The sequence below is a fragment of the Cyphellophora europaea genome (genome assembly GCF_000365145.1).
Source record: "Cyphellophora europaea CBS 101466 unplaced genomic scaffold supercont1.5, whole genome shotgun sequence".
NCBI classification, from domain to species: domain Eukaryota; kingdom Fungi; phylum Ascomycota; class Eurotiomycetes; order Chaetothyriales; family Cyphellophoraceae; genus Cyphellophora; species Cyphellophora europaea.
The window spans coordinates 1,727,483-1,739,466 of NW_008481811.1; the positions used below are offsets into that span (position 1 = coordinate 1,727,483).

The 11,984-nt window shown below is 54.1% G+C and overlaps 4 protein-coding genes across 4 annotated transcripts; 3 read left to right on the forward strand and 1 right to left on the reverse strand.

Moving 5' to 3' along the window:
- Positions 1-54: 54 nt before the first annotated feature.
- On the forward strand, positions 55-2,547 carry HMPREF1541_05935 (uncharacterized protein; the record flags this gene model as incomplete). Its single annotated transcript, XM_008720272.1, has 1 exon — positions 55-2,547. One exon carries the CDS (start codon positions 55-57, stop codon positions 2,545-2,547), a length of 2,493 nt encoding a protein of 830 aa, XP_008718494.1.
- A 2,049-nt stretch (positions 2,548-4,596) lies between these two features.
- On the forward strand, positions 4,597-5,277 carry HMPREF1541_05936 (cell division control protein 42; the record flags this gene model as incomplete). Its single annotated transcript, XM_008720273.1, has 3 exons — positions 4,597-4,616; positions 4,663-4,782; positions 4,836-5,277. 3 exons carry the CDS (start codon positions 4,597-4,599, stop codon positions 5,275-5,277), a joined length of 582 nt encoding a protein of 193 aa, XP_008718495.1.
- A 717-nt stretch (positions 5,278-5,994) lies between these two features.
- HMPREF1541_05937 (uncharacterized protein) lies at positions 5,995-7,754 on the forward strand (the record flags this gene model as incomplete). Its single annotated transcript, XM_008720274.1, has 3 exons — positions 5,995-7,543; positions 7,595-7,657; positions 7,717-7,754. 3 exons carry the CDS (start codon positions 5,995-5,997, stop codon positions 7,752-7,754), a joined length of 1,650 nt encoding a protein of 549 aa, XP_008718496.1.
- A 1,232-nt stretch (positions 7,755-8,986) lies between these two features.
- Positions 8,987-11,779, reverse strand: HMPREF1541_05938 (uncharacterized protein; the record flags this gene model as incomplete). The annotated part of the gene is made up of 1 exon (XM_008720275.1): positions 8,987-11,779. One exon carries the CDS (start codon positions 11,777-11,779, stop codon positions 8,987-8,989), a length of 2,793 nt encoding a protein of 930 aa, XP_008718497.1.
- Between the last annotated feature and the right edge of the window lie 205 nt (positions 11,780-11,984).

Below are 11,984 nucleotides of genomic sequence, written 5' to 3' on the forward strand. Positions count from 1 at the left end.
CTGCAGAATCAGGACGCCCTTACAGGATTCCCGAACAAATTCGGATCTGGCAAGATGAACGGCAATACTGGGTTCTCCCACAACGCGTACAACGGGAACATGGGCTATGGAGGCTTTGGAGACCGGAATTTCCGTAAGAGCACCATTCCCAATATCAATACTGGCAACAATGAGCATCACATCTCAGCTTCCGAGCAGACGCCCGGAACTGCATTTGAGATGAACTTTACACCTCTATTGCCTTCTCAACTTCTGCTTGGCAGTCCGTTCCAACCCGGTTCGCCTGGTGCATTCCAGTCTCCGCAGTTCACCAATGCCAACCGCTTTCCATCGACGAACAACGCCCTGCATCAACAGACGCAACAGTACCACCATAACCAGCAGGCGCTCGGCAGCCCAACCCAGAGCAATGCCAATCCAATGTCGCCAACGCTGTATCAAGGGATGACGTCTCCTGATCCTTTCGCTCCTCAGTCACCCACTGGGTTTTCGCAGATGGGTGGTGGTGCATATGGTTCTTACCAGCCAATGATGCAAAATCCAGGCTGGATGTCAAGTACTAGCCGCACCGTATACTTGGGCAATATTCCAAGTGACACCACTGCAGAAGAGCTACTGAGCCACGTAAGAAGCGGCCAAATTGAATCCGTTCGCATGCTCTCCGACAAGAACTGCGCTTTCATCTCTTTCCTGGATGGTAGCTCGGCAACTCATTTTCATTCTGATGCGATTTTGAAGAAGCTCAATATTAAGGGACAGGACATCAAGGTCGGCTGGGGTAAGCCTTCTCAAGTACCAACCTCAGTGCAGCTCGCAGTGCAGCAATCAGGTGCTTCGCGCAATGTGTACCTTGGGAACCTTCCTGAAGATGTTGGCGAGCAAGAAATTAGGGAAGATTTGAGCAAATACGGAGCCATCGACACTATCAAGATGGTACGAGAAAAGAACATCGGCTTTGTGCATTTCTTATCCATCAGCAATGCCGTCAAAGCTGTCGCACAACTACCGCAAGACCCGAAATGGCAGCCGCCTCGCCGAGTGTACTACGGCAAAGACAGATGCGCTTATGTGTCCAAAACCCAGCAGCAGAACGCAGCGCAGTATCTTGGTATCGCTCCCGGATATGCTCACGTCCTCAATGGCGCTGATCGCGATCTCATCTCTAATGCGCTCGCTCAGCAGTCTGTCGCCGCGGCTGCGGTTGCGACAACGGCGGGCGGTGTCAACAATCTAGGTAACCGAACCATTTACTTGGGTAACATCCATCCCGAGACCACGATTGAGGAGATCTGCAATGTTGTCCGGGGCGGCCTTTTGCACCACATTCGATATATTCCTGACAAGCACATCTGCTTTGTCACTTTCATCGACCCGACCTCTGCTGCCTCATTCTACGCCTTGAGTAACTTACAGGGCCTGATGATTCACAACCGGAGACTCAAGATTGGTTGGGGCAAGCACTCGGGTGCTCTGCCACCTGCGATCGCCCTCGCTGTGAGTGGAGGCGCATCACGCAATGTTTACATTGGCAATCTAGATGAGAACTGGAGCGAAGAGCGCCTACGCCAGGATTTCACAGAGTACGGCGAGATCGAATTGGTCAACACTTTGCGGGAGAAGAGCTGTGCTTTCGTCAATTTCACGAACATAGCAAATGCTATCAAGGCCATTGAGGGAATGAGAGGCCGAGATGAGTACAAGCGATTCAAGATCAACTTTGGCAAGGACCGCTGCGGCAACCCACCTCGACAGAACATGAACAACGCGAACGGTCATGCTCGGATCCAAGGCGGCTTTGAGGGCTCCGGTTCCCCCCCTCCCATGAACGGTTACGAGAATGGAATGTCGCAGTCAAGCTCCAGCCCTACCCGCCCTGCAATTCCCACCGCACCTCGAGCGTTCCAGAATCAGCAGCACCAGCAGCATCAACTGCAGCAACCACGCCAGCAGCCGCCCGCTCCGACTGCCTCGAGCATCTTGAATGCCGGCCAGAACAACCCTCTGACAATGTACCTCAACCAGATGTCGCAGCAGGCGCAGGCCGAGCAAGACATGCATGAAGACAACATGACCTTTGCTACTCTCCAGCAACAACAGAACCAGGCGTTGGCTACTCAGCAAGCTACTCTGTACGGTGATATGCCCAACGGTCACAGTGGTCTTGAGCCTAACCCAGCTCCTATACACCACGCTCGCCACCAAAGCACCATGAGTGGTGCGTTTGGCAATAATTCGGGGCTGAGTAACGGCTCCTCTACAACGGTGGGCGGTCTGCTGGCACCGACCAACACGGGCCTAGGAGCAAGCCGCAGCGCTCATTCACGTGCTGTATCCTTGCCAGCATTCTCGCAGGAGCCTTTCGGTCCGTCATCACATCAGAGCTCCTCGTCTCGTGGCTTTGGTGGCCACGCCCCACAGGGCAGCTTCTCGGGTTTTGGGTCCGCGTTCGGCACTGGCTTTGGCACCAGCGGCTACAATGGACTTGGACTGAGCAACGATCGAGGTGGTCTTTCAGGTTGGGCCGAAGAGGAGATTGGAGCCAAGTAATCGGATACATGGTCGGCTCATCTCCTTCTCGATATTCTGTTGGAAAGTCTTGCACTTTGTCGGTGTTTTGCTAAGGGATGCACTTGATGTTTTGGGAACAAAAGGAGTCTTGATGTTTGGATACTGGATTGGCTTCTGAATGCAGCGTGGCCGGCACATTCGTGTCTTAATAATAACAGCATCCACCTTCTGGTGGTTCCACGATACCCGCTGATTCACTGGTTCAGTCCATTGCACTATTATCATTAGCTAGAAGACTGTACATAGCACGGGCACTGGGCCTTGGTTGACTACATGGGGGTAGCAGGATGTTCAGAGAACATGAGCAAGACGAAGGCAAGAAGTCACTGGGACGGCGAGAACAACATTGTGCGGAGCGTTTGACCAGCGGTAGACGGACGAGCTTAGTAATGGAAGTATCGGTAATGATGAAGCACTTGGTCCGACACCGTTGCAAAGGCGCACAAGAGTAATTTCTGATATCTTGTGCCGGCTGGGAGCCATTGGGTAATGGGCCGTCTTTGGAACGCTTAGCATCAATAGCCTGCGTGGAGAATCACCGTATGTGCAGTTAGGCTTGATATCGCCTAGTAGATGTCGGGGGAGCGAAAGGAGACTTCCGGTGTGGTGTGGATCAAAATCGTTCGATTTGGGAGGAATCTCGAAATATGTGGCTGTTGTTTGAGGCAGAGGGTTAGAGTTCAATGCTGAGGAGATCCATCTGCCAGGTACAGGTACGGCACGCACGATTATGCCCCTCTGCCGGCTTGACGGCTCGTGCGTGCAGGGTAGTCCGTGTCACAGCAAATACCGAAGTGCCTGGGTATCGTGCCTAAATAGGTGGTAGTTGGTGGGGGGCTTACTCCGTATTCCTATGGCGGAAATGGAGTTTGAAGAATAGCGGCACGATCCCCGTCGCCGGACAAGAAGTCTATCAGTATTCAGATAGACCTTGGGATGGTCGGACCGTGATGCTGGGTAGAGGGGCAAAACTAAGGGTGCTAGGCTGATTTTCTTCGTGCCTTCTAGCTGGGCTTGACAGGGGCTCCGTATCAGAGAATGAGGCAAAAATCGACGCTCCGAGGCGGACCCAACTGTCAAGGGCTCAAACTGTCAACTAGAATTCCGGAATCGAGAGAGTGGAGGAATAATGTCACGAAAGAAGACAGGAGGGATGGTGGAGGATGTAAAAGCGTGCAAGTCCTGCGCTAAGTGTCGGCGTATCCTGTACGGAGGAGGTACGGACTAGACTTCATCTCGAACCTCCCCTTCGCTCTCTTTTTGCTGCCTCACTCCTCACTACATTCCCACCTCTTGTGGTCCATCATTCCAGCACGACATTTCAGGTAAATGCTATTTGCTTCTTGAATCTGCGATTCGGATCCTCCTTTCTGTACCTCAACTCCGCGCCCGCCCCCGCGCTCATCATATCGCTCCATCTCCCGAGGGGCCAGACCGACTGCGCGCTTGTACCATCCCACCCACAGTCTGACCGCCTCTGCGATTCCACGTCGTCGTCGATCTCGTTTTCTACGCCTTCGCTTCTTCTCTAGACAAATTTTGTAGGTTGCAAGACACTATATCGAAAGTCCTGGTACGGGGGTACTGATTGAGGGGGCCAGGCTCTGTGGCGCTGGTTTTGCCGACTCTTTCATTCACTACACACACTACACCGCCCGGCAATATCTGCCCTTCCTTCACACGCAAACCTCAGCAAGCTATTCACACGTCCTTGTTCTGTGCTGGTGCCTGTTCTACAAGATCTCTACGCACTTTTGTAGCGTCAGTATGTCACCCCCAACTCCACCCACTCACACACCAGCGCATGGCCTTCAAAACTCATGGAGGACTTGCACACTCGTCCGCTACTTCCTTTGCTTGACAACTCTCTCAAGGCTCGTCTCGGGCGCAAGTGGAAGAAGTTTGTTAACAAAATCAAAAGCTACGTTCAGCGACCCTACCCTCCTCTCATCGGTTCAGACGAAGACATCTTCAACTTGACACCCTCTGAAGACACTCCTCGCAAGACATCCTCCCGCCGTTAACAATATGGTTGTGGCTACTATCAAGTGAGCACAGCAATCATCACCGCGACAACCACTAATTAACGTGTAGGTGTGTCGTTGTGGGCGACGGTGCAGTGGGAAAGACATGCCTCCTCATATCCTACACCACCAACAAATTTCCCTCCGAATACGTCCCCACCGTCTTCGACAACTATGCAGTCACCGTCATGTATGCGGCAACCCCACGGTTTACTCGTACAGCATACTAATATGTCCTTACAGGATCGGCGATGAACCCTACACTCTCGGTCTCTTCGATACTGCCGGTCAAGAAGATTACGACAGACTCCGCCCGCTTTCGTACCCACAGACTGATGTGTTCCTCGTCTGCTTCTCCGTCACATCTCCAGCATCGTTCGAAAACGTTCGAGAGAAGTGGTTTCCCGAAGTTCATCACCATTGCCCTGGCGTTCCATGTCTCATCGTTGGAACACAGACTGATCTTCGCGACGATCCCTCTGTACGCGAGAAGCTCTCAAAGCAGAAGATGGCCCCAGTCCGTAAGGAGGATGGTGAGCGCATGTCCAAGGAGCTCGGCGCGGTCAAGTACGTCGAGTGTTCGGCTTTGACCCAGTACAAGTTGAAAGACGTCTTCGATGAAGCCATCGTTGCAGCTCTGGAGCCGCCACCAAAGAAGAGCAGCAAGAAATGCGTCATTCTGTAAAGCTGTGCTTGAACGAGTTCCTCGAGGTACGTCTCCTTTCCTACTTGGCAACGGGTGTGGTGCTGACTCTCTTCCAGCAGAAGCATCTGGATATTTCGCAAATCCGCAGGCGCATTTTGAGCATCGAGAGCAGCTATGGAGTTGGCTACAGAACGGAATTGCTTGAGCTGTTTTTTGGATGATTCACGGTTTTTTGAGATGGGGAGGCGTTCACCTTTGATGCCATCAGAGGCATTCTTTTTACCTTTTGAGCGCGCTTGTCAACTCCAGCGGCCTCGAAATCAAGACTCTTCTTGCCACCATGTACTTGCTTTCGGCGTCTTTTTCTTGCTGTGACCGGTGTCAAGTGCTCTGCTGTGTCACAAAAGCGGTTCTCGTGTCTGTCACTGGTGACAGCGATGACATAGTGACATGCGTGACATGCTCCGGTCACGAATACCTTGTAGACCTCCTAGACATTCTATGGCTGTAGGTTGCGAGTGTTATGCACAAAGACCAAAATGGGAGCGGAGCATGTGCAGCTGTACCGTAGCCAGTGTGCACGTGGTGACGGCCGTCGCAACTCGGAGCGGAAGCTGAATTTGCTGGCGTCATAGTTCCACCGTCAAGTCTCTCCTCCTAACAATTGCTTCAGCATAACAATTATTCCTCAGGACATGCTCATCAGTAATTCAGCAACTAGTCCATTCAATATTTCATCCCTACCTCTCGCACAAAATGGCCACGGCCGTCGACGAGTCCTCGCCGCTACTCCCTTCGCATTCCTCACCGAATAGAGGGTCAACGTCACGAGCTGCTGCTGCTCTTAGGCCGCAGCGCACTGTGACCTTCAATCCTCTGACTTCTGTTCAGACGCAATCTGGCGCGAGCGCTGCTGGCTCTCTGAGACCCATGCAAAGCCCTTCATCGGCGCTGAGCAGTGCCGCAGCTGGCCGGGCTAAGGAACCCATGCTCAGCGCTTTCAACTCGAAGTTGCGAAGGAGAAATAGCCATGGATCGCCCTTACCCACAACACAACACCCTCAGAATTCCATACCCCGTCCCGGCGCACAACGAACTACCAAGAACATCGAGAAGCTCAAGATCCTGCCTAATCCCGACATTGGCGACGAAGGTCCAGACGAAGAAAGTGGCCGCGATGTCTATTCGCAATTCACCCGCATCAAAGACCCGAATGCTCGGCGGGATGCTGCGCGCCTCGGAAAGGCGGATCGTGAACGGCTCCCGCGTGTGACCGCCTATTGTGTGGCACAAGGCTACCGCTTGGAGGGCATCATGAAGTTCATGAAGAGCCGGAACAGAACGCGCGGCGCCAACCCCAAGCTTTTCGACGAATGTGTGTACAGTACCTACAACTACGATCACATCAAGAAAAACCAAATACAAAGATCGGAACGAAGTCAAAGCTCTGTTGAACGTCGGTCGAGTCCCGTTCAAGAACGTCTGGCTCGGATGATGCGACATAGTCCCCGCCTGCAGCCCGGCGAGCGCCGCTATTCGGATTCTGCTGTCGAGGTCGATGACAATCAGATGCACCGGCGCGAAGATCTCATCGATCTGCACAACGAGATGGGTCCGCCGATTGTGAATGAAGCTGGCGATGTAGCTGTTGTACCGGATGCCATGTCCGCCGACACCATGCAGCTGATGCCCGATGAAATACCCCCTCAAGCAATGCACCACCAAAATACTCCCGAGTTCTCCACCGAGGTATTGGCCCCGGAGATCTTCATCTTCGACTACGGGGTCGTTGTCATCTGGGGCATGACTCTGGCGCAAGAACAGCGGTTCCTCAATGACATGGCCAAATTTTCCGACGCGCCGTTACCCCAGGAGTCGGTTCAGACCGAGAACTTCAATTTCTACTACACCCAAGAATACCAAGCGAGAATCTACAACGATTTCATCAGTCTCAGAGATCCACGCGGACACATGACCAAGCTGGCGATCTCGCATGCCCTCTCGCAAAGCGTCAAGACGAGTCTGTTCGAGGATCTGGTGTCCGAGACGATTGAGACGACAAGTCCATTGCCCGCCGTCATTGCGCAGACGGGGACGGTGAATTTGACGAGAAGACAACTCAATATGCAGATTGGTGAGCTCTTTATTCTAAGGATCAACATCCATCTGCAGGGCAGCGTGCTCGATAGCCCGGAGTTGATGTGGGCGGAGCCGCATTTGGAGCCCGTGTATGCGGCGGTCAGAAGCTACTTGGAGATCGATCAAAGAGTCGGCCTTTTGACGGAGCGGTTAGATGTCATTGCTGGTGAGTGCTCAGGAACCGAGACAATGCAGATCGGAGCTAACGCAGTTGTAGATCTGCTGGCGGTGTTGAGAGAGCAGGGAAGTCGGAGGCACGGGGAGGTTTTGGAGTGGATTGGTGAGTGCTCTTGTAGCATCCCTTCATCTTTGACCTCGTAACTGACATGTGCGGCCCAGTGATCGTCCTCATCGCTGCGGAAATCTTGGTGGCGTAAGTCTTTCCCCCAATCCCTCTACCACGGTCAAATCAGACGTCTGACTTGCACGAAACAGAGCCATAAACATCGTTGTCGATCTGTACGCCGGCGTCGACTGAGGCGTTGTGTGCCCCCTTTGCTTACCATTGCCAGTCGCGCTTAGCACGTGCGAGCGACCGACGAGCAGGATCGGCGACCCTAACTACCGCCTGCAAATCCCAGATCCAGAAGCTTCTCCTTGACTTCACTTCTCCGGTGCCGTTGAATTTTCTGGACCCGAAGAGTTAATGAAGAGTTGATATATCCCCTCACAGTGGGGCGAGGCCAGCAGTCATGGAGATGCACAAGGCTATCACATCTACATCTTGAGTAACTCATTTCCCAATCCTTTCTCGAATTTTCCAGCGGTGGCGTTTCCGGATTCTGGCGGGTTTTTGGGTATCTGCTTTTCTGGAGGGGGGTGGGGAGATGGGTGAACATGGGACAACGGCATTACACCACTTGTTGTTGTACACACATATCATGTAATTTGGTCAAATCGATTACGGTGCAGGGTTGAGACGGAACCCACATTGGATTCGCACTTCCTCGAGCGGCACTGGGTGGGCCTTTTTTGGAACAAAACCATGTATAGTCGATTGGGAAGACTTGAATTGGGATTCCCCAGCGGTGTTCAGTTAATGCTACTCATTCCTGAGCTAGGCCGGCGGATGGGCAGCAGACGGGGACTGCAAACTGCTACTGCAGCTGCAACTGCAAGACATACGCATAGTCTAGTAAAGAGCCCTGAGACAGCGGGCTGGCGATATCGTACGCAGACCCAGCTGGTTTTGTACGCAATACAATCCAGGAGCTTTTCCTCTGTCTCTGATGTTTGTCACGTTGTACATGGCTATGGCGACAGGTGGTGAGCGTTCCGAAAGTTGTGGAGTTTGCAACAGTAGAAACATTGATATTCGTATACTCGTCCCACGAGTTGCAACGCCACCATATCTGCCGGCGGGCTTACCACCAGATCCCACTGCCATCAATGGGGAGAAAGTACAGCTGTGTTCCGCACAGGCGCCCGAGTGAGCGCGGTCGGGGCCCGGGATAGTAGTTGTGTCCGGCGGGTAAAAAGCCTTCCATCCTTCCTCCCAACATACCCGCCGCACTGCTCATTCATGCCATGTATACATTCTCCTTTTCACCTCCAAACAGCGGCCTGGCCTACAGTACACGCCTACAGGACCACGCTCAAACTCGATTCGTCAATTCGGGACCTGTACCTTCCCCCACCACATCTGCGCGCCACCCGCGGGCGTCGTCAGCCCAGCGAGGGTGCTTTCGTTGGCGCGTTGTCCTCCAGCTTCTCCCTGCTCATTTTGCTGCTGCTGCTGCTGCGTCTGCGCCTGCGTCCGCGGCGCTGCGGTAGCATCAACGTCAACGTCAACAGCCTGGCCGCCGTGCAGGTCCGCGCCCATAAAGTGCATGGGTGCGGAAGACCAGTCTGCATTCACGCTGGGAGGGGGAATGCCGATGTTGGGATTCGGTTCTGAGGGTTGTTGGGGGATCTGAGTCTGAGGATGGGCTTGGTGGGTGGCTGACGTTGTTGAGGACGGTTGTTGTGGTGCGGACGGGGGCTGCGAAGGCGAGGAGGTGGAGGAGGATTGCCGGTTCAAGTAGGCGGACAGCGGCATGTTGAGGGGAGGGGCGTAGTCGGTGTCGGCGCTGAAGCCGCGGTCGGCGTTGACGAGGAAGAGGTCCAGGCTGGTCCAGTCGATGACGGAGAAGTCGGCGTCGAGGAAGGTTTCGAAGGGGTTGGGGGTTGGGTTGTTGTTGTTATGGGGGGGGATTGGGTAGGTGGGGAGGGTGTTGGACATGGTGGCGTCGAGGGTGCTGGAGACGGGCGGGAGGGGTTGCGGTGGGGATGTGGGCGTTATGGTGGAGGCCTGAGGCACGAGGCCGCGGTTTGAGAAGGACAGTGGTGTGAATGAGATGTCGGTGGGCCCGGTGGCTGAGGTGCTGGGGGGATTGGTGCCGCTGGACGATGCGGTCGAGGAGGGCATCGTCATTGCCTCACTGTTGCTGTGGGAAGCCGCAGGGAAGTCTGCTTGTGAGTCGGAGTTACTGGCGGGCGAAGTTTCCAAAGCTGCGATGGGCTGTAATGGCTCCCGTGGGTGTAGCTGGCGGAGCATGGCCCCCACTGCTTCCGCCACACGACGTGCCTCGACGCTGAAGCGGGCCTCTTCGGCGCATATGCGGTAGTTTGTGCGCAGCATCCCCAGCAACTCTCTGGCTGCCTCGTCGTCGTCGATGTTGGCTGCCGGATTCTTCTTGCACCACTGGCTCATTGCAAGGCACAGAATCATCACGGCTAGCAGGTAGTCGTTCATGGTGAAGGAGCCTAGCATCCATCGGTCCAGATACAGCTGACCGCCAACTTTGAATTCTTTGTGGATATCTGCAAAGTACCGCACGATGGAGGTGGCGGAGTCGATGCATGCTTTGGTGGAGAACTCAAAACCCTGTGTCATGTATTTCCTGTGGAGCACGAGCAGGGATTTCTGATAGAGAAACTCGCAGTTCAGGCGCACCATGATCAGATATGGTGGGTCGGCGAACGATTGCGACAGAGGGCGTATGCGCAACGTGTCGGGGACGCCGTTGAAGGTTTCGCGCACGTCACGGTCTAGCTCTGCAATCTCAAATTGGTTGCTGTTCTTGAAAGAAAGGGCATGTGTGCATATCTTTGCAAAGTTGGACATCAGCCGAGACTTGACGATGAAGTAGAGGATCTGCGTAGGCTCGTTCTCGGGACGAGATGGAGGAAGGACTTTGGTCGGTTCGTCGAAGTCGCTGTCTAGCAAATTCCGCGGGGGCTTGGTATCCCAGGAGTCCTGCGTGACGTTGGGTGGCAGGCCAAGCTGGAAGGAAGACATGAGGTCGAATTGGCGTGTCATGGCCCATACTCGTCGGCGCATTTCACCTTCGAAAACGGAAATGCCTGGAAAGTTGTCTGCGTCACGATGGTAAGCCATTCGATAGGCGAGGCGAACAAGGATGGCGAAAACGAGTCCGACCTCGCGCGAGGGGTCCAGCGACCGCAGGTACTTGCACTGCGCATAAAGGGCAAGAGCTTCGATGACATAGGGCCGGGGCTTGAAGCCTCCCAGGACAAGACACTGGGCGGAGGCGCTGGTAAATTGTTCGACAGGGTTGGCGACGCCGTCGTCGGTGATGACAGGGCCACCGTGTCGGCCAGTGGAGGCAAGTTTGCTGGCCATGCAACAGATAGAGAAAAGGACAGACATCCAATGAGGGGAGGTGGCGAGAGGGTCTTGCCAGAATTTCTCGTATTCCCGCTGAAACTGACGAGTATGGATGTATGGAATGACCATGTACTTTGCGTTGAAGTATACAGACAGCAGGCGATCGATCTGGAGTCGTGATGGGAGGTATTGCGCGAGAATCTGCTGCAGAGGTATAGCACGTTGAGCACCGAAGAGGTTTTCGCCTTCGATTTCTGCCTCGTCGACCTCGTCGAGGAATGGTCCTTTAGGCGAGTCACTGTCGCCACCGAGGGTTGCTTTCAAGTCCTGGATATTCTCAAGTATAGCTGACCAGTGCGTAGATCCGACGTACTTTGTTGAGTCTGCGCCGCGAGTGTAGACGCCATCTCGTGGTGTGCCATCAGTGTCCGATGTATTAGACACTGGTGTTGGAACAGACGCAGCGCCTGGCTGCTGGGTCTGATTGGAATCGACCATCTGCATAACAAGCTCTTCGAGTTGCCGTAGTCGATCTTGAGCTTTGCTCTTCGAGGCATCTGGTTTAGAGCCGCCCTTCTGGACAGGCTTGGCGTACGAACACGAAGCCTCATCCTCGCGCTTTATGCAAGTGTCGCATGGCTGTTGTCGAGAGCATTTGAGCTTGCGTTGTCGGCATGGAAGACAGGATAGAGGCTGACGGTTGCGCTTGATGACTTTGCTACTTGGGCCATTCTGGAAGACATCGCCATTTGCTCGGAATTTGTGGACAAACTGTGCCATATCTGCCGCCATCTTGGGCGACTACTGAGCGGGTTGATCTAGTGAGCTCACCTTGCTGCTGCTCATTTACGTTAGGAAGTGTTGTTGCCGAAGATGCGACGACGTCTACCATGGTGGCTGAGTTGTGACATGCCGGGTGGACCGGCTCTTGCAGTCTTATCTCCGGCGGTGATATACACTCCGCGTCTTGGCAACCACGCCTCCAGGTCAGCATCTT